This window comes from Bubalus bubalis, chromosome 2 (assembly GCF_019923935.1).
Source record: "Bubalus bubalis isolate 160015118507 breed Murrah chromosome 2, NDDB_SH_1, whole genome shotgun sequence".
NCBI classification, from domain to species: domain Eukaryota; kingdom Metazoa; phylum Chordata; class Mammalia; order Artiodactyla; family Bovidae; genus Bubalus; species Bubalus bubalis.
The window spans coordinates 73,822,659-73,850,550 of NC_059158.1; the positions used below are offsets into that span (position 1 = coordinate 73,822,659).

The following is a 27,892-nucleotide window of genomic DNA, read 5'->3' on the forward strand; positions in this document are numbered from 1 at the left end:
CCTTAGTTACTACTGAGCAAACATTTATTGAGTGACTACTATGTTTAATACTTTGTTAGCTGCTGTGGAAGACATAAATATGAATTAGGCCTAATTCCTGCCCTTAAAAATCTTACCATCTCTGCTAGTTGGTAACTTATGACTCTCAGCTAGAAATCCATGCTTCTTTGCCTTGTTTCTGTTCTACAGCTGAACCCTATAGGCATTTCCGCTATGACAACTGGCAGAACGTTAGGTTTGGCCAATAGAGGGTGCTGGAAAGACACTGGGAAGCCAGAACAAGAGCAAGGACTTTCTCCTTCAGGTGGATTGGCTTGCAGCGGAGGCCTGCCTGTGTTCACCTCAGCAATCCTTGTGGTTCGCTTGTGCGGCCGCTGCCTCCAGCAAGTTTCTTCACCACAAGTGGACTGTGGACTGCAGGGTCCTGCGACAGCCATGCCCTCTCCTCCTCAGCCAAGGGTAGCGGCTATTCTTATAGTTCCTGCTTCTAGACCCCTGAGAACCTACTCTCCCATTTTTAGTAGTTAGATACCTTTTACTGGTTAACAAAGTTTATATTAAAATTTCCCTGTTCAAATTACTAATATGATTTCTGTCTTGTGGTTGGTCCCAGCAGAAATACCTAGCAGATAAGGGAAAAAAGACAGATGTAAGTTAATGTAAATTCTGTGAGAGAATAGGCCACTATAATCACAGCCCCAAATCCAAAAAAGTTTCAGGTGTAAATCTACAGAATTATGTATCAGTATGGATTGTGTTCAACTGCACATAACAGAAACCTGACTTCAGTGGCTTAACCAAATAGATTGATTTTCTCCTGTACCATGAAGTCCATAAATAGGCAGTTAAGGGCTGCTGTAGCTACTCTAAAAGAAAGTTAACTCAGACTCCTTATTTATTTATTTTTTAATTGAAACATGGTTGATGTATAGTAAAGTTCCAGGTGTACAACATAGTGATTAACAATTGTTCAGGATTATGCTCCATTTACAGTCATATAAAATATTGGCTATATTCCCTGTGCTGTACAATATATCCTTGTAGCTTATTTATTTTGTACATAACTGTTTGTGCTTTTTCGTCCCCTACCCCTGTCTTCCCCGTACTCCTTCCCCTCTCCCCAGTGGTAACCACTAGGTTGTTTTCTATATCTCTGCTGCTGCTGCTGCTAAGTCTCTTCAGTCGTGTCTGACTCTGTGCGACCCCATAGATGGCAGCCCACCAGGCTCCCCCGTCCCTGGGATTCTCCAGGCAAGAACACTGGAGTGGGTTGCCATTTCCTTCTCCAATGCATGACAGTGAAAAGTGAAAGTGAAGTCGCTCAGTCATGTCCAACTTTTAGCAACCCCATGGACTGCAGCCTACCAGGCTTCTCCGTCCATGGGAGTTTCCAGGCAAGAGTACTGGAGCGGGTGCTACCTTGTTTTATTTTTATATTCCACATATAAGTGATATCATATAGTATTTGTCTTTCTCTGCCTGACTTATTTCACTTTGTATAATGCCCTCCAAGTCCATCCATGTTGTTTCAAATGGCAAAATTTCATTCTTTTTTATGGTTGAGTGGTATCCGGCTCCTTTTCTTTTCCAGCTTCTCCATACTTAATGTGTTGTTTCTGTACTCATGGTTGCAAGATTGCTGCTTCACCTCCAGACACTGGTTCATATTCCAGGCAGGAAAAAGAAAAGGAAAGAAAAAAAAAATGAGCCAGTTGCCTCTAACTTCTTTCTAAGCATTCTTAGAGGCACTGCCAAGGAACTTCAACTCACAAACCATTGATAATTCCTAACTGTAAGTGAACCTGGGAAGCTCAGTATTTTTTTAACTGGGAGCAGGATCCTTTAAGTAAGAGAGAAGGGGAGAATAAAGCTGAATAGGTAACTAGCAGCATCTGACATATTAATTGGAAAAGGAGTAAGTTACTTACTTCGAGATGGGTTAGAGTCAGCAGAGGAACATGATCTCATATTCATATATGTATTCTTTTAATGAAAATGACCTTTCTATATTAATTATCAAGCAGTAGATTAGATGAGTAGCAAAGTCACATTGCACAGGAGCATGCAGGATATGGAAGGATTTATTTAGAAACTATCTTTCATACTTCTTCTTACTGCCCCTTTCCTTTCTTCCTCATGCCATCATCACCCAGATATTATCAGATATTACCTAATTCTAATGTCCCATAACTTAACATGACTGACTCCACAGTCTAAGAAAAAATGTAGACAGGATTAAATACTTATGACTGACTTATTATTTGTCTTTCTCTGTGTCTCTGTCTCTCTGTTTTAAATGTGTGTGCGCACACACACAGACACACACACACCCCGTTCTCAAAGGTAGAACATTTGTTCTTTGAACACCTAAAATTCTTCATAAATATTTAAACTGTAACTCACAGAACCCACAAAGGACTTATTCTCTTCTAGGCCAACTCATCTGCTCATTGACATGCTGACACATGTCAGGCGGGAGCCTGGACACAGAGGGTATCTCTCACTCCTATAGGCAGCTAACCCATATGCACCATGGAAGTGAGACTGTTAGGGGGCCTGGCTTTTCTCCTGCCTCTTCTCAACAGTTACTGCTACTGATTTATGGCTGGAGAGGAAGGGCTTTTCTCTAAGCCATTTCCATACACAAATTCATTTAGAATAATTCTTCCCTTAAGATAATCTATTACTGAAGTATAAGGCCTGTGATGATTAATTTTATGTGTCAACTTGACTGGGCACAGGAGTATGTATATTAAACATTATTTCTAGTGTCTGTGCAGGTGTTTCTGGATGAGATTTTTTTTTAACTGGAGGATAATTGCTTTATAGTGTTGTAGTGGTCTCTGTCATACATCAATATGAATCAGTCATAATTATATATATATAATTTTATATATATATATCCCCTCCCTAGTGCGCCTCCCTCCCCGCCAAGATCAGCATTTGAATCTGTGGGCTCAGTAAAGTAGATTGCCCTCCCCAATGTGGGTGGCCATCATCCAGTCCATTGAGGAATAGAACAAAAGTCAGAGAAAGGAAGAATTCACTTTTTTCCTCCCTGTCTCACTACTGAAGTGGGCCATTCCATCTTATTTTCTCAGACTGGGATTTATATCATTGGCCTCCCTGATTCTCAGGCCTTCAGATCCAGTTCAATTATACCATCAGCTTTCCTGAGTCTCCAGCTTGAAGACATTAGTTCATGGAAATTCTCAGTCTCTATAACCACATAAGTCAATTAATTCCACATGGTCATTCTGTGTGTGTGTGTGTGTGTGTGTGTGCACACACACACAGGCACACACGCACACTAAGTCGTTTTAGTTATATCTGACTTTTTGCAATTCTATGAACTGCAGCCCTCCAGGCTCCTCTGTCCACAGGATTCTTCAGGCAAGAATACTAGAGTGAGTTGCCATGCCCTCCTACAGGGGATCTTTCACGTCTCCTGCATTGGCAGGTGGGTTCTTTACCACTAGTGCCACCTGGGAAGCCTATATATATATGTAAACAATAATGCTTAATATAATAATGCTCTGTGTTAGTCCAGGTTCTCCACAGAAACAGAACCAGTAGGATCCTGCCAAGAGAGGTCAAATTTTTCTTCCAACTAGATTTGTTTCTCTGGTGAACCCTGACTACGACAGAGCGTTATTGTTTCTTCAACTTTAGACATCAAAGGACATCTTACAATATACTTCAGGCAAGAATTGAGTGCTTCAGAAAATATACTAATAAGTTCTCCTTGAACTGCACATGTGAATTAACTCTGTTTTATGTGCTAAAGATTGGGCCTAAAAAGATTAGCTCACATGTGAGTTTGAAGCATTTGCCTGTGAAGCTGGATCAGTGTCTTAATTGCCTATGAAGTAGATCAGTCTTAACTCATTCTTCAAGTTTTAGTTCTGAGGGCTTCTCCCCAGGATTACTGCTAGATGATACTGCACCGTTGTGCCAACTAGAAAAAAAGTGATCCTCTGGGTCCATGTTGTTTCAGGGCTCTAGGCCAAGTGGGTCAGATTTCAGTCCTTAGACATCCCTAGATACTTAATCTTTCATGTTGACTTGTACCACCTCCACAGCCACTTGTTAGAACTACTAATACAGAAGTCCAGTAAGAGCCATTTTTTTCCTAAGATATTTCTGTATTCATCTGAAACACAAAGTTACCCACAACAAGTGTTAAAGTTGGGTCAGTTTTGAAAATACTCCGACTTTCCTTAGTCCCTGGCCCTACACGAAAAAACATTTACAACCCTTAATTCTCCCAATCACAGGGCTGGGAGAAAAACTGACCTCCCTCTCTTTATCAAGAGGTAACTTCGTGCCCAAGTCACAAAGCTCTTCAGTTCAGTTCAGTTCAGTCACTCAGTCGTGTCCGACTCTTTGCAAGCCCATGGACTGCAGCAAGCCAGGCCTCCCTGTCCATCACCAACTCCTGGAGTTCACTCAAACTCACGTCCATCAGGTCCATGATGCCATCCAGCCAACTCATCCTCTGTCATCCCCTTCTCCTCCTGCCCCCCATCCCTCCCAGCATCAGAGTCTTTTCCAATGAGTCAACTCTTCGCATGAGGTGGCCAAAGTACTGGAGTTTCAGCTTTAGCATCATTCCTTCCAAAGAACACCCAGGGCCAATCTCCTTTAGAATAGACTGATTGGATCTTCTTGCAGTCCAAGGGACTCTCAAGAGTCTTCTCCAACAAAGCTCTTAGATCTATTCATTTGTTTATTCCTTTGTCCCAGTATTATTTTGGGGGGCTCCAAAAATCACTGCAGATGGTGACTGCAGCCATGAAATTAAAAGACGCTTGCTCCTTGGAAGAAAAGTTATAACAAACCTAGACAGTATATTAAAAAGCAGAGACATTACTTCGCCAACAAAGGTCCATCTGGTCAAAGCTCTGGTTTTTCCAGTAGTCATGTATGGATGTGAGAGTTGGAGCATAAAGTTGAGCTCCAAAGAATTGATGCTTTTGAACTGTGGTGTTGGAGAAGACTCCTGAGAGTCCCTTGGACTGCAAGGAGATCCAACCAGTCCATCCTAAAAGAAATCAGTCCTGAATATTCATTGGAAGGACTGATACTGAAGCTGAAACTCCAATACTTCAGCCACCCGATTCGAAAAACTGACTCATTTGAAAAGACCCTGATGCTGGGAAAGAGTGAAGGCGGGAGAAGGGGACGACCGAGGATGAGATGGTTGGACAGCATCACCAAATCAATGAACATGAGTTTGCGTAAGCTCTGGGAGTTGGTGATGGACAGGGAGGCCTGGCATGCTGCAATCCATGGGCTCACAAAGAGTTGGACACGACTGAGCAACTGAACTGAACTTGTCCCAGAAGGTCAGGCCCACTTTCCCCCAAAAGATTATTCCAGACTTCTGGAACTCTTTTTCAGATTCCTTTACAGAAATGTATTTTCACTTTCTGCTAAGCAGTGAATGAACCGTTTCCCCACAGAGTCCTATTTTCACAAAGAATGACCAGGAAGGGATCTCTTTTAGGAAAGAAACCTACCAACTGATAAAAGGCCAAATCTCATTAAGAAAGTCAACTGAAGGATTAAGTCCCACTGTCCTGCGACCAGCTTAGATCAAAGGCGAAATAATCCGTTCGGTTCCCTCTCCCTGGGCTAGTTTTCAATATCTACTTTTTGTCTCTCCTTCACCCCTCTTCTACCCGCCACTCCATCTTGGGGCGGCTGTCTCTGTCCTTCCGGACTGGTTACCAATAAAGTTGTTTCAAATGACCTTGAGCGTTTTCCGGGCTGCACCCAATTCCCCGCCTTCTCCATCCGGGTGCTGCGGCGCGGATAAGAGCGGGACTGCGCTTGCGCGCCCAGCCCCATTCCTTCGACCTCTGCCGCCGCGGCCGCCGCCACCTCCCTGGAAGGTAAGCGGAGGGCGCGGAAGCCGGGTCTGGCCGTGGTGGAGCCGCGCCCCAGAGGGACCCATTCATTCTGCCGGCGCCTCGTTTGGCGCTGGGCCCCAGCTGACCGCGTGCACGGGAACCCGAGGGACTTGGGTGGAAGTACGGGCCCTCGGAGGACACTTGACCTTAAGCCTCTTTGCCTCCGCAGAGAGGAAGCGGGAGAGGAGCCCACGTCTCCTGTCACCCAAGTCCTCCAGCTGCGCTGCCCCGAAGAGTGCAAGATGTTCGCCTGCGCCAAGCTTGCCTGCACCCCAGCTCTGGTGCGTAGCCCAGACTGGGCCCGGAGCTCGAGGGCCCGACCTCTTGGCCCGACGTCCACGTTGTTGAATGGGTCACCTCCGCGTGGAACTCACGGCCCTTTCGGGACAGTTCCCTCACGCCTCTTAACCTCTGTGTCTTTTTATCCCTTTCCTGTTTCTTCCTGGGGTTTCTTATTTCGCTCCTCCCCTCCACTCTGGCTATGGAGAACCGCCGAGGCCTAGTTGTCAGGCCCAGCTAGGTGTAGGTCAAACCCTCCTTGCTCCTTGTCCTGGAACGGCCCCTCCCCCACCTCCTCCGACACCCTGTTGGATCGGGGCACGCGAGGGTTGGGGTGCAGAGAAGGGTGGAAGGGGCCTCGAGGCCTACGTTCGCTACTGCTGCGGTCTCCATTACGATCTGTAGGTCAAACTCGATGCTGCAGAGGGAGGAACTTTGCCTCACCTTGTGTGGGCGGAGGCGGCTAGTGCAGGAGCCGAAAGTTTCTCCTGCCTTTGGGGTGTTATTTCCAAAACTATTTTGGGGCACTTTGTGTGAAGATCTGGGGGGTTTATCTTAGAGAATCAGGTCTCGGTTCTGAAGGAATTTTCTGTGACCTTAGTGGACACTCAAGGGCAGGAATATGTCCTTATGGTCAGACTGTTTAAAAGATTGTTCTTCCACCAATGTGGAATTGTTTAAACTATTTAATTCAACATAAAAATTTTAATTTTATGATTAATGGACATATAGGAATAATCTTAGAAATAGCGGAAGCTCATTTTAACTAATGGGCTATTTAAAATGACAAGCGTGTATAGTACTTGTTGATCCACTTAACTTACCAAAGAATGTGGGGTATTTATTGCTGGTTTTCTGATCTGAATTGTGGCGCTACAATAATTGAAATTTTAAAAGCAATACTTACTCTTTCTAACTAATTGTTATTAAAAGTTTTGTTCAGAGTATTACAAATACATTATGAATAAGTTTTAAAATTTCATTAACAGTTTTGTTAAAATTGCTTCATGCATTGAGACATGATCAAAAAGCCAGAATAAGAATCAATAGAGAAAAGTCATGATGTTTCTGACTCATTTTTGCAACTTGCCTTTTTAGAATTCATGGTGTGGGAAGGGTCCTTGAAGTCATATCTGTTGTCTTAATAACATGGAATCTTTTTCATGAACAGATCAGAGCTGGATCCAGAGTTGCATACAGACCAATTTCTGCATCAGTGTTATCTCGACCAGAGACTAGGACTGGAGAGGTAAAATTAACTAATGCTACCAAAGAAGTCTTAGGGTCTTTATCACAGCAAAGGGGGAAAACCTCATTAATGAATGGTTTTAGGCAGTCCTTGCCACCCTTTCATCCAAAAAATTTGCAGAGGATGAGCCAATGAAAGAAACTTTATCCAAAACTTAGTCACCTGAATTTTGGCCAGGAAGTATAATTAATATATATACTTAAGTGTATAATTTTGACTTGCTGGTGTTTATGATTTTGATAACAACAGTTACTGAACAGCCTACTCTATTAAACAGCATATGCACATACACTGTTTCTTAATTTTCAAAGACCTTATCTGGTGTAGATACTGTTGTTCCTTTTCTGCAAGACTGGAATTATTCTAAGCCCTAGAGTTTTCCCTTGTGCCACACCATCTTCTATTCAAACTCAGCTACAGATATAGAGAAGTGGTTATCATTTTGACAGTACCATGATTAAAATAGCTAACTATGATTACTGATTTGACCTTTGCTTTTATTTCCTGCTCTCTAGGGCTCTACGGTATTTAATGGCACCCAGAATGGTGTGTCTCAGTTAATCCAAAGGGAGTTTCAGACCACTGCGGTCAACAGAGACATTGATACTGCAGCCAAATTTATCGGTGCGGGTGCTGCCACAGTAGGAGTGGCTGGTTCTGGTGCTGGTATTGGAACAGTCTTTGGCAGTCTCATCATTGGTTATGCCAGGTAATTTCTATTGCCAAAGAAATAGTTTGAAACATGTTTGAAATAGTTGGAAACTTAGAAAACTAGTGAAATAATAATAGCTACTTTCTATTAAGCGCCTTTCTGTGTCTTGCATTACATTTTGAGTACTTTGCATGCATTGTCACTGCTCCCAAAACCCCTTGGAGAGACTTCAGTATACCTATTAAGGACTAGAGAAACTCCTTATCTAAAGTCAAAGCAAGAGAGCTCATGCATTAAAAAAATACCAGTCTCCATTTTATTATTTAAGACCTTTTATTTAAACTATCAAATCTTAAAACATACTTTTATGGGGATAAGAAGGTCAGAATCCTTCATAATGGATGAAAACTGACTATTGACATAGGGAGATAATGCCTCCCTTTTCCCATATGATTAGGAATGAGGGGAAAGGAATGTCACAGGCAGAACCAAAAGAGATCTGGGCAGAACGCTATGCCAGTACTTTTCAGGTTACAAAGAACCCAAAACTAATAATCTGGTTCTTTAACATTTATCAGCCATGCTAAAATTTGAATAATATGTGTTGTCTCTTTTAGAAACCCTTCACTGAAGCAGCAGCTGTTCTCATATGCTATCCTGGGATTTGCCTTGTCTGAAGCTATGGGTCTCTTTTGTTTGATGGTTGCTTTCTTGATTTTGTTTGCCATGTAACAGATTACTGCTTGAAATGTTGGCATTCATGTTAATTAAGGATATAATTCTGTGTATCTTACTGTGACTCCGAAAACTATAGTGTTGGTGTCATGGAAATGTATGTTATTTCCAAAGTCATTTCATTAAAGATGAAAACTTTAATTTTTTCTGTGATTTGTATTTACCTGAATTTAAATTTAGATCATCATTGAGAAGACCATGTATTCAGGCAGAGGCTGTACCAGTCCCTGATGATGGAAAATATGCTAATATAATTTTTATGGGAATTATTTTAATGTTTTGCACATTGTAAATTATAGGGCTTCAGTTTATTCAAATAAAGGGGAAATGTTTGAGTGCTTTGAGCTTCTATGAAATATGATTAAATCAGAATAGTTAATTACTTAAGATGGTTTTATGTTTTTAAGGGCTAATATGAATTACAATACTTGGAAGCAGTATTACCTTCCAAGACTAACTTGGCTGGTCTTACACACCTGGATCTAAAAATAAATCATGTCGTGTTTTTAGGAATTGAAACTTTATTAAATGGGTGTTGGGATTAGGGAGGCAATTTTTGATTGTCAGTAAGTCTCACATTAAGCAATTGTGTGTCTATAGTGAGTCTTATCTGTCTTCTTAGAAGAAACTCAATATCAAAAAGTAGACTGAATTGGCTACAATTTAAAACCAAAAGTTGCTATAGCATTGCTTATCTTTGATACTAACAAATGCTTATAATAGGAGTCTTGGGAATGACAACTGGTTCAGTTATGGGCTTCCCTGGTGGCTCAGATGATAAAGCGTCTGCCTGCAATGCAGGAGACCCGGGTTCAGTCCCTGGGTTGGGAAGATCCCCTGGAGAAGGAAATGGCAACCCACTCCAGTACTCTTGCCTAGAAAATTCCATGGATGGAGGAGACTGGTAGGCTACAGTCCATGGGGTTGAAAAGAGTTGTACACAACTGAGCGACTTCACTTTCTTTTGCTTTCAGTAGTATTTTATTTGTAGTAATATGTGTTGCTTATTGGTCAAGTTTTGCCTATTAAAATTAAGAAAGCCTTAGACTTGAGTTTTCCTCACAGCAGATACATTATTTCCTCAGCAGATACATTGTTTGTCATCACAGTTGCAGGGTTTCTATAAAAGATTAAGATGAGAGTTGAGAAAGCTTCATTTTACTCCTTTAATCCCTTCTGCCTAATCTGATTTCAGTTGAGAAAAAGCCATCAGCTTCAAGGGTTTGTTAAAGTGCAGTGGAAAGACCATCTCCATCAGAATCATCTAGGATGTCTATAAAATTCTAGGCTCCAGACCTACTGAATTAGAGTATTTGGCCTTGAGACTCAGACATCTGCATTTTTTAAAAAGTGCCAGGTAATTTTTGTGCACACTATTTGAGAATCACTAACTATTCCATATCCTTCCCACTGCTGCTGCTACTGCTAAGTCACTTTAGTCGTGTCCCCCAACTTCACTCTGTGTGACCCCATAGATGGCAGCCCACCAGGCACCCCTGTCCCTGGGATTCTCCAGACAAGAACACTGGAGTGGGTTGCCATTTCCTTCTCCAATGCATGAAAGTGAAACATGAAGTTGCTCAGTCATGTCTGACTCTTTGCGATCCCATGGACTGCAGCCTACCAGGCTCCTCCATCCATGGGATTTTCCAGGCAAGAGTACTGGAGTGGGGTGCCATTGCCTTCTCTGATCCTTCCCACTACCTAGTGTCAAAAACTATAGAGCTAGAGCTACTGCCACTTTTTGGTTAATCATCTAATGTGTGTTATCATCATAATTTCCTGGAGCCTTCACTATTTTCATAAATAGTACCCCTCAGTATTTGAATTCAGCAATTTAAATGAGAAGTATTATATGTATTATATGACCCAGCAATTCCACACCTTGGTATATACCCCAAAAAATTACAAGCATTCAAGCAAAAGCTTTATATACGGATTTCATAGTGCACTGTTCACAGCAGCCAAAAGGTGGAAACAACCAAATTGATGTTTGGATGAACAAACGATGGTGTTTGCATAAACTGATGATAAGATGTGGTATATCCATGTAATGGAATATTCAGCCATAGAAAGGAAGGAGGTACTGATAAGTGTTACAACATGAATGAACCTTGGAAACAGACTAAATGAAAGAAGCCAGACACAGTAAGGCTGCATATTATATGATTCTATTACATGAAATACTCAGAATAGGCAGATCCATAGAGACACGGAATTCCCTGGTGGTCCAGTAGTTAGGACTCTGGACTTTGACTGCTGAGAACCAAGCTTTGACCCCTGGTTGGAGAACTAAAACCCCACAAGCCTTGCAGTGCATCAAAAAACAGAAGTCCACAGAGACAAAGCAGATTGGTGGTTACTAAAGGCTAGTGGGAGAAGATTGGGAAGTGCCTGCTTAATGGTTGTGGTGATTCTTTTTGGGGTAATCAGTGTTCTGGTGATGGTTGTACAACACTGTAAATGTACCAAGTGCCACTGAATTATACACTTTAAAATGGTTGAAAGAATATGCATTTTACAACTTAAGAAGTACTGTATAATTAACATAAAGTCCAGATTGTAAAGTCATACCAAAGTTTTGAAGCCTTAGGGAAATACTTAGATTAACCAATCCTTTGTAACAAGTTCATTTTATTTTATTAACTTTTAAAGCCATAATTAATTTAAACTATTTGGCTGTGCCAGGTCTTATATGCAGCATGCAGGATCTTTAGTTACGGCATGCGAACTCTTAGTTGAGGTATGTAGGATCTAGGCCCTGAGCAGCAATCTAACCTGGGTCCTCTGCATTGGGAGCCCGGAGTCCACCACTGGACCACCAGCAAAGTCCCCAGTTCATTTTAAATAAGATCAACTTAAATCAGACAAACCAAAACCTACTCTTAGTGCTGGTTTGGTGGTTAAAGAGGCCTGAAACATTAATTATGGAACAGGTTTCTTAAAAGACATGCCCTTAGCTGAGGAAATCCCCTGAGAATGAAAAGGAAATTATGCTATGGCTGCTTGGCTTCTAAGTTTCTGTCTTAGAAAATAAGTATAACTTAGCAGTGTAACCACAGGCAATTTTATCTTACTTAAAATAACAAGTTTCCAACACTGGAATATACCTTTAACAGCAGAAATGTTTATTGTACAACATTTTTGCAGCAAGTGCTACCAGCCTTACTAGCAAATATTAATGGTGTTTGCTTTTCACTAACTTCTTAGTTTCTGAACAGAGGCCCATAAAGATGTTTTCACATCAAAGACCAAATGAGTTTTCCATGTTGATAAGAGTTTGGCCTGTTTAAATACTCCAAGAGACCCCACCACCCAAGAGTGGTAGAAGAATGTTGTTCCTAATGGTATTTCAGATTTCCATGTGTACCTGTTTAGTGACACGTTGTTACCTTTCCTCATTGCAAAAATGTGGTATTTTTGATGCCTTTGGGATTAACCTCAAATGCAGATTTGAATATAAAGTGTAACTAAAGAGAATCTTGTCATCTAGCCACAAACACTAGACACTCAGGGAAATACCTGAAACAAAGTAGAATGGTGAGTTGCAGAAAATGGCAGAAAGTACTACGATGTTCACAAGGGGTAGGAAGAGTTTTCTAGTGATGGAATTACATGAAGAAGAGTTATTTTTCTACAAATTAATACAAAACCTTGAACTGGTGGAATGAAGAAAGCCCAGATTAGGAGGATATCTTAGCCAGTGAATAGCATGAGGTAAAGTTCATCAGAAACAACTGCCAGGGTAGGGAAATAGTATAAGATAAGGCTACAAAGGTAAACTGAGGCCAAATTATGTAATCTGGCAGATGGAATTCATTTGACCACAGCCAGCTATTGAAGGTCTAGATCTGCTTAAAGTTTAATACAAGAACAGTGTGTAGGATGGACTGGAGCCAGTTATGGTCAAGATTGAAGCATACTCTTAAAGACTTATGAGCTCGAAAAGGGGAGATGTATATGATATGCAGTGTACGTGAATAAAAGAAGTGCAGAGCAGGAGTAAGGACAGTGACCACAGACTCAAAAAGACCTGGGAATACCTTAAGTTTACACATCAGGCTGATTGATCCTTGGCCCAAGAGCGCACAACAATCAAACAATTAAATCTTATAGAAGGAAGATAATCTGATTTCCAGATTAGATCACTCGCTCAGTCGTGTCCGACTCTTTGCGACCCCATGAATCGCAGCACGGCAGGCCTCCCTGTCCATAACCAATTCCCGGAGTTCACTCAGACTCACATCCATCGAGTCAGTGATGCCATCCAGCCATCTCATCCTCTGTCGTCCCCTTCTCCTCCTGCCCCCAATCCCTCCCAGCATCAGAGTCTTTTCCAGTGAGTCAACTCTTCGCATGAGGTGGCCAAAGTACTGGAGTTTCAGCTTTAGCATCATTCCTTCCAAAGAAATCCCAGGGCTGATCTCCTTCAGAATGGACTTGTTGGATCTCTTTGCAGTCCAAGGGACTCTCAAGAGTCTTCTCCAACACCACAGTTCAAAAGCATCCATTCTTCAGCGCTTAGCCTTCTTCACAGTCCAACTCTCACATCCATACATGACCACAGTAAAAACCATAGCCTTGACTAGACGGACCTTTGTTGGCAAAGTAATATCTCTGCTTTTGAATATGCTATGTAGGTTGGTCATAACTTTCCTTCCAAGGAGTAAGCGTCTTTTAATTTCATGGCTGCACTCACCATCTGCAGTGATTTTGGAGCCCAAAAAAGTAACGTCTGACACTGTTTCCACTGTTTCCCCATGTATTTGTCATGAAGTGATGGGACCGGATGCCATGATCTTCGTTTTCTGAATGTTGAGCTTTAAGCCAACTTTTTCACTCTCCACTTTCACCTTCATCAAGAGGCTTTTGAGTTCCTCTTCACTTTCTGCCATAAGGGTGGTGTCATCTGCATATCTGAGGTTATTGATATTTCTCCCAGCAATCTTGATTCCAGCTTGTGTTTCTTCCAGTCCAGCATTTCTCATGATGTACTCTGCATATAAGTTAAATAAGCAGGGTGACAATATACAGCCTAGACGTACTCCCTTTCCTATTTGGAACCAGTCTGTTGTTCCATGTCCAGGTCCAACTGTTACTTCCTGACCTGCATACAGATTTCTCAAGAGGCAGGTCAGGTGGTCTGGTATTCCCATCTCTTTCAGAATCTTCCACAGTTAATTGTGATCCACACAGTCAAAGGCTTTGGCATAGTCGATAAAGCAGAAATAGATGTTTTTCTGGAACTCGCTTGCTTTTTCCATGATCCAGCGCATGTTGGCAATTTGATCTCTGGTTCCTCTGCCTTTCCTAAAACCAGCTTGAACATCAGGAAGTTCACAGTTCACATATTGCTGAAGCCTGGCTTGGAGAGTTTTGAGCATTACTTTACTAGTGTGTGAGATGAGTGCAATTGTGCAGTAGTTTGAGCATTCTTGGGTATTGCCTTTCTTTGGGATTGGAATGAAAACTGACCTTTTCCAGTCCTGTGGCCACTGCTGAGTTTTCCAAACTTGCTGGCATATTGAGTGCAGCACTTTCACAGCATCATCTTTCAGGATTTCAAATAGCTCAACTGGAATTCCATTACCTCCACTAGCTTTGTTCATAGTGATGCTTTCTAAGGCCCACCTGACTTCACATTCCAGGAAATCTGGCTCTAGGTCAGTGATCACACCATCATGATTATCTGGGTTGTGAAGATCTTTTTTGTACAGTTCTTCTGTGTATTCTTGCCACCTCTTCTTAATGTCTTCTGCTTCTGCTAGGTCCATACCATTTCTGTCCTTTATCGAGCCCATATTTGCATGAAATGTTCCCTTGGTATCTCTAATTTTCTTGAAGAGATCTCTAGTCTTTCCCATTCTGTTGCTTTCCTTGAAATGCAAATAACCCACTAGAATAGTTACATCAAAAAATTACATAGTTGACATGACAGGGAGACAATGGAATCCTTATGCACAGTAAGTAGAAATGTAAAATAGTATGGCTGCTGTAAAAATAGTATGATGTTCCTCAAAAAAAAAAAAAAAAAAATGAGAGTAGTCAAAATCATGGAGACAAAAAGAATCATGGTTGCTAGGGGCTGAGGTGGGGGAAGTTGCGGGGGTGGCTATACATTAATGGGTATAGAGTTTTAATTTTACCAGATGGAAAGAGTTATGGAGATGGATGGTGGTGATGCTTGCACAATACTATGAATGTATTTAATGACTGAAATGTATACTTAAAATGGTTAAGATGGTAAATTTTATGTGTATTGTATCAAAAACTTTTGAAAGGGAGGGATTAAGGGCCTAGAGATTTCAATAAGGTTGAAGATCCTTTCAATGTTTAGACAAATTCTTCAAATTTCAGTGTTCAAGATCTCAGAAGTAAGGTAGATCCAAGGAATGATGACATTTTGTGGGTAAGTTGCTGAACAGCTAAAGTTGGGTAGAAATTAATGTTATTGAAGTTAAGCTTAAGGAAGAATTGTAGAAAAATGGGAAATAACATTTAAGAATCAAACTATCTCATGCTTCTAGTAAGTTTAAAATTCTGTTTGATTATTTTAGCTAATATGGTTTTGTTTGCTTGATAAGTAAAGAAAAGTTTGTTTTATTGCAGTACTATCCTCTGCAAAACCTAGAGAAACTCCCCAGGTCAGTAGGTGCCCAATATGCTACTGGAGATCAGTGGAGAAATAACTCCAGAAAGAATGAAGGGATGGAGCCAAAGCAAAAAGAATACCCAGCTGTGAATGTGACTGGGATAGAAGCAAGGTCCGATGCTGTCAAGAGCAATATTGCATAGGAACCTGGAATGTCAGGTCCATGAATCAAGGCAAATTGGAAGTGGTCAAACAGGAGATGGCAAGAGTGAATGTGGACATTCTAGGAATCAGCGAACTGAAATGGACTGGAATGGGTGAATTTAACTCAGATGACCATTATATCTACTACTGTGGGCAGGAATCCCTCAGAAGAAATGGAGTAGCCATCATGGTCAACAAAAGAGTCCGAAATGCAGTACTTGGATGCAATCTCAAAAATGACAGAATGATCTCTGTTCGTTTCCAAGGCAAACCATTCAATATCACAGTAATCCAAGTCTATGCCCCAACCAGTAATGCTGAAGAAGCTGAAGTTGAACGGTTCTATGAAGACCTACAAGACCTATTAGAACTAACACCCAAAAAAGATGTCTTTTTCATTATAGGGGACTGGAATGCAAAAGTAGGAAGTCAAGAAACATCTGGAGTAACAGGCAAATTTGGCCTTGGAATACAGAATGAAGCAGGGCAAAGACTAATAGAGTTTTGCCAAGAAAATGCACTGGTCATAACAAACACCCTCTTTCAACAACACAAGAGAAGACTCTATACATGCACATCACCAGATGGTCAACACCAAAATCAGATTGATTATATTCTTTGCAGCCAAAGATGGAGACGCTCTATATAGTCAGCAAAAACAAGACCAGGAGCTGACTGTGGCTCAGACCATGAACTCCTTATTGCCAAATTCAGACTTAAATTGAAGAAAGTAGGAAAAACCACTAGACCATTCAGGTATGACCTAAATCAAATCCCTTATGATTATACAGTGGAAGTGAGAAATAGATTTAAGGGCCTAGATCTGATAGATAGAGTGCCTGATGAGCCATGGAATGAGGTTCGTGACATTGTACAGGAGACAGGGATCAAGACCATCCCCATGGAAAAGAAATGCAAAAAAGCAAAATGGCTGTCTGAGGAGACCTTACAAATAGCTGTGAAAAGAAGAGAAGTGAAAAGCAAAGGAGAAAAGGAAAGATATAAACATCTGAATACAGAGTTCCAAAGAATAGCAAGAAGAGATAAGAAAGCCTTCTTCAGCGATCAATGCAAAGAAATAGAGGAAAACAACAGAATGGGAAAGACTAGAGGTCTCTTCAAGAAAATCAGAGATATCAAAGGAACATTTCATGCAAAGATGGGCTCGATAAAGGACAGAAATGGTATGGACCTAACAGAAGCAGAAGATATTAAGAAGAGATGGCAAGAATACACAGAAGAACTGTACAAAAAAGATCTTCATGACCCAGATAATCACGATGGTGTGATCACTGACCTAGAGCCAGACATCCTGGAATGTGAAGTCAAGTGGGCCTTAGAAAGCATCACTATGAACAAAGCTAGTGGAGGTGATAGAATTCCAGTTGAGCTATTTGAAATCCTGAAATATGATGCTCTGAAAGTGCTGCACTCAATATGCCAGCAAATTTGGAAAACCCAGCAGTGGCCACAGGACTGGAAAAGGTCAGTTTTCATTCCAATCCCAAAGAAAGGCAATACCCAAGAATGCTCAAACTACTGCACAATTGCACTCATCTCACACGCTAGTAAAGTAATGCTTAAAACTCTCCAAGCCAGGCTTCAGCAATATGTGAACTGTGAACTTCCTGATGTTCAAGCTGGTTTTAGGAAAGGCAGAGGAACCAGAGATCAAATTGCCAACATGCACTGGATCATGGAAAAAGCAAGAGAGTTCCAGAAAAATATCTATTTCTGCTTTATCGACTATGCCAAAGCCTTTGACTGTGTGGATCACAATAAACTGTGGAAAATTCTGAAAGAGATGGGAATACCAGACCACCTGACCTGCCTCTTGAGAAATTTGTATGCAGGCCAGGAAGCAACAGTTAGAACTGGACATGGAACAACAGACTGGTTCCAAATAGGAAAAGGAGTATGTCAAGGCTGTATATTGTTACCCTGCTTATTTAACTTATATGCAGAGTACATCATGAGAAATGCTGGACTGGAAGAAACACAAGCTGGAATCAAGATTGCTGGGAGAAATATCAATAACCTCAGATATGCAGATGACACCACCCTTATGGCAGAAAGTGAAGAGGAACTCAAAAGCCTCTTGATGAAGGTGAAAGTGGAGAGTGAAAAAGTTGGCTTAAAGCTCAACATTCAGAAAACGAAGATCATGGCATCCGGTCCCATCACTTCATGACAAATACATGGGGAAACAGTGGAAACAGTGTCAGACTTTATTTTTCTGGGCTCCAAAATCACTGCAGATGGTGAGTGCAGCCATGAAATTAAAAGACGCTTACTCCTTGGAAGGAAAGTTATGTCCAACCTACATAGCATATTCAAAAAAAGAGATATTACTTTGCCAACAAAGGTCTGTCTAGTCAAGGCTATGGTTTTTCCTGTGGTCATGTATGGATGTGAGAGTTGGACTGTGAAGAAGGCTGAGCGCAGAAGAATTGATGCTTTTGAACTGTGGTGTTGGAGAAGACTCTTGAGAGTCCCTTGGACTGCAAGGAGATCCAACCAGTCCATTCTGAAGGACATCAGCCCTGGGATTTCTTTGGAAGGAATGATGCTAAAGATGAAACTCCAGTACTTTGGCCACCTCATGCGAAGAGTTGACTCATTGGAAAAGACTCTGATGCTGGGAGGGATTGGGGGCAAGAGGAAAAGGGGACAACAGAGAATGAGATGGCTGGATAGCATCAGTGACTCGATGGACATGAGTCTGAGTGAACTGCGGGAGTTGGTGATGGACAGGGAGGCCTGGCGTGCTGCGATTCATGGGGTCGCAAAGAGTCGGACATGACTGAGCGACTGATCTGATCTGATCTGACACATGAAATAATGAATGAGTTGCTGAATTTCTGTACAGGCTGATAATATATAAATTTCATAATTTCATGGTATTGATAATACTATGAACTTCAGAGACAGTCTCTCACTAGTTGCCCAATTATTAGGGGCAAAAAAAATTTTTTTTTCAGATCTAATACCATTTTCCTCTGCCTCAACAAATAGCAATATTATGCCTTAGCTTGCTTTGATAGTTAACAAGTAGTAGTGAAAATCTGTTATAGTATAGGGTTTATTCATTGGAAGGACTGATGCTGAAACTGAAACTCCAATACTTTGGCTACCTGATGTGAAGAATTGACTCATTGGAAAAGGCCCTGATGCTTTGAAAGATTGAAGGCGGGAGGAGAAGGGGACGACAGAGAATGAGATGGTTGGATGGCATCACCGATGTGATGGACATGAGTTTGAGGAGGCTCCAAGAGTTGGTGATGGACAGGGAAGTCTGGCGTGCTGTAGTCCATGGGATCACAGAGTCAGACGTGACTGAGCAACTGAACTGAATAGGATTTATAAGAAACCATAGCATCTTAATAGTTTTTTTTTAAGTATTTAGAATGAGTTTGTTTATACTTCTCTCTCTCCTCCACTTGTCCCCATCCTGCACTTCCCTCACACACAGAAGCTCACTTGTGCATAGTCCTACAGGTTTTCTGGTGATATGTATATCATAATTTACTTGAACATTGCTACTCAAAGTGATGTCCATGGATCAGCACCATTAGTATCTGGGAGCTTGTTAGAACTATAGGTTCTGGAGCCTCACAGCAGATCTTTTGAGTCAGAATCTGAATTTTAACAAGGAACCCAGATTATATATTAATACATTAAACTCAAAGCTTACAGTGCTTCTCAAAGAAGCACTACCAGAATACTACAATTGCCAGCATGCCACAACTCAGACTCCTTTATCTTTCAAAAAGCTGTCAACTCACTCGTTGGGAGACTTATTTTCTCCTCCCTATTGCAGTGTACCCGGAGAAGGCAATGGCACCCCACTCCAGTACTCTTGCCTGGAAAATCCCATGGACGGAGGGCCTGGTGGGCTGTAGTCCATGGGGTCGGGAAGAGTCGGACACGGCTGAGCAACTTCACTTTCACTTTTCACTTTCGTGCATTGGAGAAGGAAATGGCAACCCACTCCAGTGTTCTTGCCTGGAGAATCCCAGGGTCGGGGGAGCCTCGTGGGCTGCCGTCTATGGGGTCGCACAGAGTCAGACACGACTGAAGTGACTTAGCAGCAGCATTGCAATGTACCACTTGTAGTGATACATTATGCAGTGATACACTGCAGTGATTCTTAAAGTGTGGTCTGAGAATTCTGAGAGCCCCAAGAGCTCTTCAGGTAGTTCATGAGGTCCTCTCTTCCATATACTTAACTCCGTGAGGCTAGATTTTCATCATATGCTTCAACTGCAAATCAAGTGCAGAAGAAGATACAATAATGCAACTATCTTCTCTTAAGCATGACATAATAATTTGCAAAAATGAAAACAATTTTATTCCTTTTGTTTTGGAAAATATAATTATTTTTCCCCAAAATGTTACTTAGGTTAACATATGGTTATGAGGTACAGGGTCCCAAAGTCAGGAAGTTGAGAACCACTGGTCTAATTTGTCAGAGAGAAAACAGGCTTCAATACACATCTCAAAAATCTATAGAAATGTCAATTTTGTAAATTGAGAGTAACCTGTCTCCCTAGGTCATATCCTTTTAGCTATCAATCTCTTTATAACCTCGAAAAATTGGCATTGGTTCTTGGCAAGAATCTATACTTCTTTCTCCCAAATGATGTAAGTAATCTGTCTCTTAGATATTTTGTAATTTAGAGCTTCTTTCTCAACAATAATGAAGGGGAGAACTGACCTAAGATCAACAGGGACTCGTAAATCCAAGAGCTCCTGATTGTTCTGCCTATTAGCATTAGCTATCATCCTGCAGCAGATCTTGGTAGAGACTCCTAAAAGGACTCATGGTTGTTGTCAGTGGCTGCTTTTGAACAAAAAGCATTTAGTCAGCAATTCCCATCCATGGAAATTCCAGGATCTGCTCCTCTTATAAAAAAGTCACAGGAAAAAAAAGTCACAGGATTTGCGCCCTCAAATAGCTGCATAGGTTGGCTGAGTCTCTCAGATGCTGGACAGCTCAGTATTATTCCCTCAAGACTTGTATCTAAAGGACAGTTTAAAGCATTTATCTACTTCTCTAGAGAGGTCTAAACTATCTGTAGTTCTCAAGTCCTGTAAAGTTGTATAAAAGGAGTAAGCTTATCATACTGCATGTTATCACACTCCTGCTTTATTTTCTCCACAGCACTTACCACTGAGTTATCTTACTATTTATATATGTACTGTGTTGCCCCTCCTCCCACCATGAGGATCTGCTTAGAGGACTTTGCCTTGTTTATTGTTGTGGTCTTAGGGCCAGGAACAGTGCCTAACATATTGAGCATGTTTTATGTTCTGTAAATATTGACACTTGATGAAAAATAGACAAAGCATTTGGTTGACAGTTAACCTGAGAGACTGTGTCCAAGGTAAGAAGGTAACTGGAAAGAGCTAGGTATTAGCTAGGGCCCAGGAGAGTCCATATGACTAGACCTACCTTGGTTTCTGATAAATAAGGAACTCATGGTTTTGGTCTTACTTGGGCCTCAGGTTGATAAGTAGTCTAGATATGGGGAGCCAGGAAGGGTAGACACAAAGGACAGATAAAAGTCTTCATTCTGGGAGTAGTTCTATCTACTTTTACTGGTAATTTAATAGTGTGTGGAAAGCAGACCATAATGATGACAAACCCTCTTTGTAGAGAGTGGGATGAGAGAGATAAGAGAAGTCATTGAGATGAAGGACGAAATGAGGCCTTAAATTCCATTCTCTTTCTTTGGGCTGGTGTCACTGAAGCTGGCATAAGCTAATTAGTGTAATTTGAAGATAAATACAGCTCCACAATGCCACACACAATGATAAATTCTTTTGAGAACCAAAGATTGGGGGTGGGAGGTGTGTAGTGGTCTTCCTTGCACTTGAAATGTTCAGAATGGAAACTTCCATGGTGAGAACAAGTGCTAAGAGATAACTATACCATAGGGCATGGCTGGCAGTGTACAAGAAAACTCTGGCAGTGTACAAGAGAGAGAATCTGCTACGAGATAGAAGCTACCCCCAAAATCAACTGAAGTGTCTTAGGCTATGCAGTCCTCATCTTTCAGATATCAGGTGGGTGCGTAAGATTCTGCTTCACACCACACAGACACACATAAACACACCCTTCCTGATTCCACAGGCAAATCTAAACCACTGTACTGAGTTGCACCTTGAGGATACCTGTGAAAATGGAGACTCTTTCACCTAGTCCAAGGCAAACATAAGGGATGCCCTGGACTATGCTATGTTTTGTTTAGTTACAAACAGAAACTACATCTTATAAATCTTCCCATTTTGCTCTTTATAGATAGATATTTATCTATCTGTATATATAGTAGGGTTTTAGTAGCATTCTTATGAGCAATAACATTTTTGGATTAATAATCACATAAATACTTATAAATAAGATGGAAACATAACATTCTGTGGCATTGGGAAAGTTTTGAGAGCATTTAGAGGCCACCGTTTTTTCTTGTGTTTATTTAGTAACGGACACTTTTCAACAGAAAGGCGTTTTCTTCAAATAGTCTCTCCTTGTATCGAATGAATACCAGTTTTATTCAGAAGTCATGCTAGTTTCTTAAAGGTGATTCACCAGGTCCTCACTAATTTTCCTAGGAGTAAGTTAGATAGATACATATGAGGAACAATAAGACAGGCAAAGAAGCAGTCCAGAAGTTTCCTGCCCTTGTAAAAAAAAACTTGCAAAGAACTTTAGAGCTCTCGGGGATATTGAGAAACGAGAAAGTGAGAAAAATTTTATGAGACTAGGCATAAATAGTGAGCTTACAAGTTCACAGGATCAGAACTGAAAATACTGACTGCATTTTGTACACACCTAATGTTTTCTCCATTGCAGAAAAGCTATAGTGAAGGAACTGTTGTGGAACTAGATGTAGATAAAGTGAGCTACTTTGCTATGCTAAACTGCTACATGTATATGTAACAGATTTGCATTCATTACACCCGTTTTTCCCTCTGACCTCCTTCATTTTTAAAAAAGTTATTAATTTTTTGGCTGCATGGTATGTGGGATCTTAGTTCCCCAACCAGGAACTGAACCCAAATTCCCTGCATTAGAAGCATGGAGTCTTAACCACTAGACAGCCAGGGAAGTCCTCCTCTGACCTCCTTTATGTTTTTTCAGTTTTGATATATTTTCTCTTTAGAAAATTAGCAAAATGTATCCTCACAACAGATCAGGGTACCATCTGTATTACTAATGATTCTTCTCTTGTCTAAAAGGACTTCCAAAGACTTTTTTAAAAAATATGTTTTAACCCATTTAGATAATTATCAACTTGGCAAAGTCCTGGAGGAGGAGGGATGAAGAGGAGAAATTTAAAACCAAACCTACTGCCAACTGAAAATGAATCAAAACTAGAGAAAAGGATTTCAAATTTTTGACATAAGTGAATGGAAAATGTTTTTTAAATTCATCTAATTTGAAATGCTGTAACATTTATAACTCACTTATAAATGAGTGACATGTGACAGTATACAGGGTATACTGATTGACATGAGTGACATGTGGCAGTATTCAGTAAGCAGGGTGACAGTATACAGCCTTGTACTCCTTTCCCAATTTTGAACCAGTCCATTGTTCTATGTCCATTCTGACTGTGCCTCTTGACCTGCATACAGGTTTCTCAGGAGGCACACAAGGTGGTCTGGTATTCTCTTTAAGAATTTTCTATAGTTTGCTGTGATCCACTCAGTCGATTTAGGATTTGAAATAGCTCAGCTGGAATTCCATCACCTCCACTAGCTTTGTTCCTAGTGATGTGTCCTAAGGCCCACTTGACTTCACACTCCAGGATGTCTGGGTCTAGGTGACTGATCAAACACACCATTGTGGTTATCCAGGTCATTAAGATCTTGTTTTAGTTCTTCTGTGTATTCCTGACACCTCTTCCTAATCTCTTCTGCTTCTGTTAGGTCCATTACTGTTTATGTCCTTTATTGTGCCCATCTTTGCATGAAATGTTCCCTTGGTATTTCTGATTTTCTTGAAGAGATTTCTAGTCTTTCCCATTTTATTGTTTTCCTCTATTTCTTTGAATTGTCCACTTCAGTTCAGTTCAGTCGCTCAGTCGTGTCCGACTTCGCGACCCCATGAATCGCAGCACGCCAGGCCTCCCTGTCCATCACCAACTCCCGGAGTTCACTCAGACTCACGTCCATCGAGTCAGTGATGCCATCCAGCCATCTCATCCTATGTCATCCCCTTCTCCTCCTGCCCCCAATCCCTCCCAGCATCAGAGTCTTTTCCAATGAGTCAACTCTTCGCATGAGGTGGCCAAAGTACTGGAGTTTCAGCTTTAGCATCATTCCTTCCAAAGAAATCCCAGGGCTGATGTCCTTCAGAATGGACTGGTTGAGGGACTCTCAAGAGTCTTCTCCAACACCACAGTTCAAAAGCATCAATTCTTTGGCACTCAGCCTTCTTCACAGTCCAACTCTCACATCCATACATGACCACAGGAAAAACCATAGCCTTGACTAGACGGACCTTTGTTGGCAAAGTAATGTCTCTGCTTTTGAATATGCTATCTAGGTTGGTCATAACTTTCCTTCCAAGGAGTAAGCGTCTTTTAATTTCATGGCTGCACTCACCATCTGCAGTGATTTTGGAGCCCAAAAAAGTAAAGTCTGACACTGTTTCCACTGTTTCCCCATCTATTTCCCATGAAGTGATGGGACTGGATGCCATGATCTTCGTTTTCTGAATGTTGAGCTTTAAGCCAACTTTTTCACTCTCCTCTTTCACTTTCATCAAGAGGCTTTTGAGTTCCTCTTCACTTTCTGCCATAAGGGTGGTGTCATCTGCATATCTGAGGTTACTGACATTTCTCCTGGCAATCTTGATTCCAGCTTGTGTTTCTTCCAGTCCAGCGTTTCTCATGATGTACTCAGCATATAAGTTAAATAAGCGGGCTGACAATATATACAGCCTTGACGTACTCCTTTTCCTATTTGGAACCAGTCTGTTGTTCCATTTCCAGTTCTAACTGTTGCTTCCTGACCTGCATACAAATTTCTCAAGAGGCAGATCAGGTGGTCTGGTATTCCCATCTCTTTCAGAATTTTCCAGAATTTATTGTGATCCACACAGTCAAAGGCTTTGGCATAGTCAATAAAGCAGAAAGAGATGTTTTTCTGGAACTCTCTTGCTTTTACCATGATCCAGTGGATGTTGGCAATTTGATCTCTGGTTCCTCTGCCTTTTCTAAAACCAGCTTGAACATCAGGAAGTTCATGGTTCACATATTGCTGAAGCCTGGCTTGGAGAATTTTGAGCATTACTTTACTAGCATGTGAGATGAGTGCAATTGTGCAGTAGTTTGAGCATTCTTTGGCATTTCCTTTCTTTGGGATTGGAATGAAAATTGACCTTTTCCAGTCCTGTGGCCTCACTTAGGAAGGCTTTATTATCTCCTTTTGCTAATCTTTGGAACTCTGCATTCAGATGGGTATATCTTTTTTTCCTTTGCCTTTCACTTCTTTGTTTTCTCAACTATTTGCAAGGCCTCCTCAGACAACCAGTTTGCCTTTTTGCATTCTTTTTCTTGGGGATGGTTTTGATCACTGCCTCCTGTACAATGTTACAAACCTCCATCCATATTTCTTCAGGTACTCTATCAGATCTAATCCCTGAGCTCCTGAGGTTTTAACAATCAATGTTACACTACACTAACAGTACTACAGGGTTACTAACATACAGGGATGGTACTTTCATTTTAATTTGAGACATAAACTGTGTCAATACTTTGGCTTCTTTCAGGTCTCTTGAGTAACGATATTAGTTTTAAAAGAGGGGTTTGTTGACTCACATACAGGCATACAGGCCGGAAACCTGCTAAATGCCAGATACCGTTACTGAACTGCAGTTCTTTAACTGTCAAATACATGCCCCACAATCTTCCAACAGTTTCTGTTTCACTTGAGTTTGGAGATGTTCGAGAGTACCGTTTATACTCATGAAAGTGAAAGTGTTGGTTGCTCAATTGTGCCTGACTCTTTGGGACCCCATGGACTAAAGCTTGCCAGGCTCCTCTGTCCATGGAATTCTCCAAGCAAGAATATTAAAGTGGGTTGCCATTCTCTTCTCCAGGGGATCTTCCCAACCCAGGGATTGAACCCATGTCTCTTATGTCTCCTGCATTAGCAGGTGAAGTTTTTATTGTCGAGCAAATATGTTTATATGTAAACTGAAATCACAAAATTGCTACAGACTAGAAATCATCACTTAATAAGCAGAAAAATAGGCACTGGAAAAAATGTGCTTTTAAAAAACTAATGCAGATTTTCGCAGGGGTCCCTATACTTTTCAACGGTGCCAGTGTGTATTTATTGAACAACCAATATCCCTACAGTTAACATTTGAAACATTTAAGTTGTAAAAAGAGTCACAGATATCTAGTTTGTAGGAGTGTATTTGTGTCAACTGCGGCGCAATAAATATGATCTCTTTTGTCCTTCATGTTAATCAAATAACACCCCCTCCCCCCCACACACACACAGTTTTTAAACAGGTACCTTCAAAGTTTGACAGATATTTTCTTGGTATTGCATCGACCTGTGAAGCAGTAGGATAGTAATGTGGAAAGAGCGCTATTTCTATGCCATATTAGTGTCCTTTGGTTTTCTCTGAAGTGTTAACACGGAGTTGTTCATGTTCTAAAGATTTGAAATTATCTCTACTAAAATTGATGTATTTTTGCCTATAACTACTTAGTAAAGGAAAATTGATAAAATAGGATACACCATAATATGGAAGGTTTTCTCTTATAAAAAAAGTCCCTGTTACTATTTTAAGTTAGGGAGATATAATGTAAAGCACTGTATTTCCTTTTGGTAAGTTACTTTGAACATAATTATATGCTAACATCACGTACAGGGCGCTAAGAGCCGGAGGAATCAGTTTCAGCTACAGCTTAGTAAAATTCGAAAAAATGCCATTCATAGTAAAGGCTTTCTCGTTTATTTTCAGAACTGACATCTTTCCCATTTCAGACATGTTGGGGGCTCGAGAGTTAATTTCCAGCACACTCCGCTTCTAAACCGAAGCTCTCCGTCTCAGGGTTCAGTTGTAGCCGGAAGGTGGGTTTTGGTGAGCGCCTCCCTACGCTTTACTCTCCTTTCTACCTAGGACCGGGAAGTGACAGCAACGGAAATACCAGGTTTCCGGAGCTGGGCTCAGAGGACTCCTGCTTTCTCTCCCGCCGCTCGCAGCCTTCCCAGAGTTCACCTTTCCTTCCTGCACACCATCAACCTCACGCGACCTCAACATCCACCTGCTCCAGCGCCCCACACTCACGCCCGCCTCCCAGCCGTCTGCCAATCACAGTCTTCAGTTGCTCGCGGGTTACAGAGATACAGCTCTTTTGACTCTCTGGTCCCGCCCCCTCCATAACTGCTTCCCGCCCTTCGAGTTCTTTATCCAATAATCAGCGCCCGAGTATCCCTTGGTTCCCGCCCCCCTTTCCCTGCCCTCCTGAAGTTCCACCCCCTTCCTTAAGCCTGACGGAACCACCTGACCCGGAGGCGCTCCGTCTGAAGGAAGGCTAGAAGGGGAGTGTGCGTGTAGGGGAGGGGCGCGAGAAGAAAGGAGGGATGCCGGGAGTGGGGCGGAGAGAAGGGTTGTCAGTCCGATCTCGCGAGAGAGGACGGAAGCCTGTGGGAGCCCGTGGCCTTTAAAGTGCGGTTCAGCCCTTTCCTCTAGGGGTAGTTTGTAAACACCGCGGAGCTTGGGTCTTCCCAACGACCGAAAAGAGCATGAACTAGTGAGCTGGAAAGGTGAGTAGTGATGAGGAGAGGGCCGCAGGACTGGAGACTGTAGGGATACGGAGAAAGAAGGCACTAACATGGCGACGTCGCTCACCATAGTCCCCACCCCCCGCTTCCCATCACCTCGGGCTCTCCTGCCTCTGTGCCTAGCCCTCGGGGCGGCTGTGGCTGCGCTGCCGCCTCTGCGGTCCGCGCGGCGTCGGCTTCAGGAGCCGGACTGGCCAGGCCGGACCGTTAGGTAACTGGCATTTGTTGTTCCGGCCCCTCCCTGCTCGCGCGCTTTCCTAACGTGGAGGAAAAAGGAATAACGGCGTCTCTTAGACCCCTCCCCCGATGTACCTTCCCCTTCTCTGGTCTGTTCGGAGGTACCGGGGGCACATGTCGGAGTCGCAGAGGGCGCAGGGAAACCCCCCTTCAGTTCTGGACTGGAACAGGAAGAGGGCCGGCTCTGGTCTCTGCACTCAGTGGTTGGGCACTGT

The 27,892-nt window shown here is 41.9% G+C and overlaps 2 protein-coding genes and 1 long non-coding RNA gene across 4 annotated transcripts in view; 2 read left to right on the plus strand and 1 right to left on the minus strand.

Moving 5' to 3' along the window:
• Nucleotides 1–1,558: 1,558 nt before the first annotated feature.
• Nucleotides 1,559–27,869, minus strand: LOC123330926. The gene is made up of 2 exons (XR_006547202.1): nt 27,753–27,869; nt 1,559–1,657 (listed from the first exon to the last, which is right to left on the minus strand). It is a non-coding gene; the product is annotated as an uncharacterized LOC123330926 (long non-coding RNA).
• On the plus strand, nt 5,739–8,971 carry ATP5MC3 (ATP synthase membrane subunit c locus 3). Its single transcript, XM_006073590.4, has 5 exons — nt 5,739–5,897; nt 6,085–6,196; nt 7,366–7,443; nt 7,959–8,152; nt 8,713–8,971. Exons 2-5 carry the CDS (start codon nt 6,158–6,160, stop codon nt 8,825–8,827), a joined length of 426 nt encoding a protein of 141 aa, XP_006073652.1. The 5' UTR covers nt 5,739–5,897; nt 6,085–6,157; the 3' UTR covers nt 8,828–8,971.
• ATF2 (activating transcription factor 2) overlaps nt 27,240–27,892 on the plus strand; it is an 84,546-nt gene continuing 83,893 nt past the window's right edge. The window contains exon 1 of one of the 2 annotated variants that reach the window (XM_025274550.3): nt 27,240–27,422. The gene's annotated coding sequence lies outside the window, so the exon portion shown is untranslated. The remainder of the gene's footprint in view (nt 27,423–27,892) is intronic. The other variant, XM_025274545.3, reaches the window with a different exon arrangement.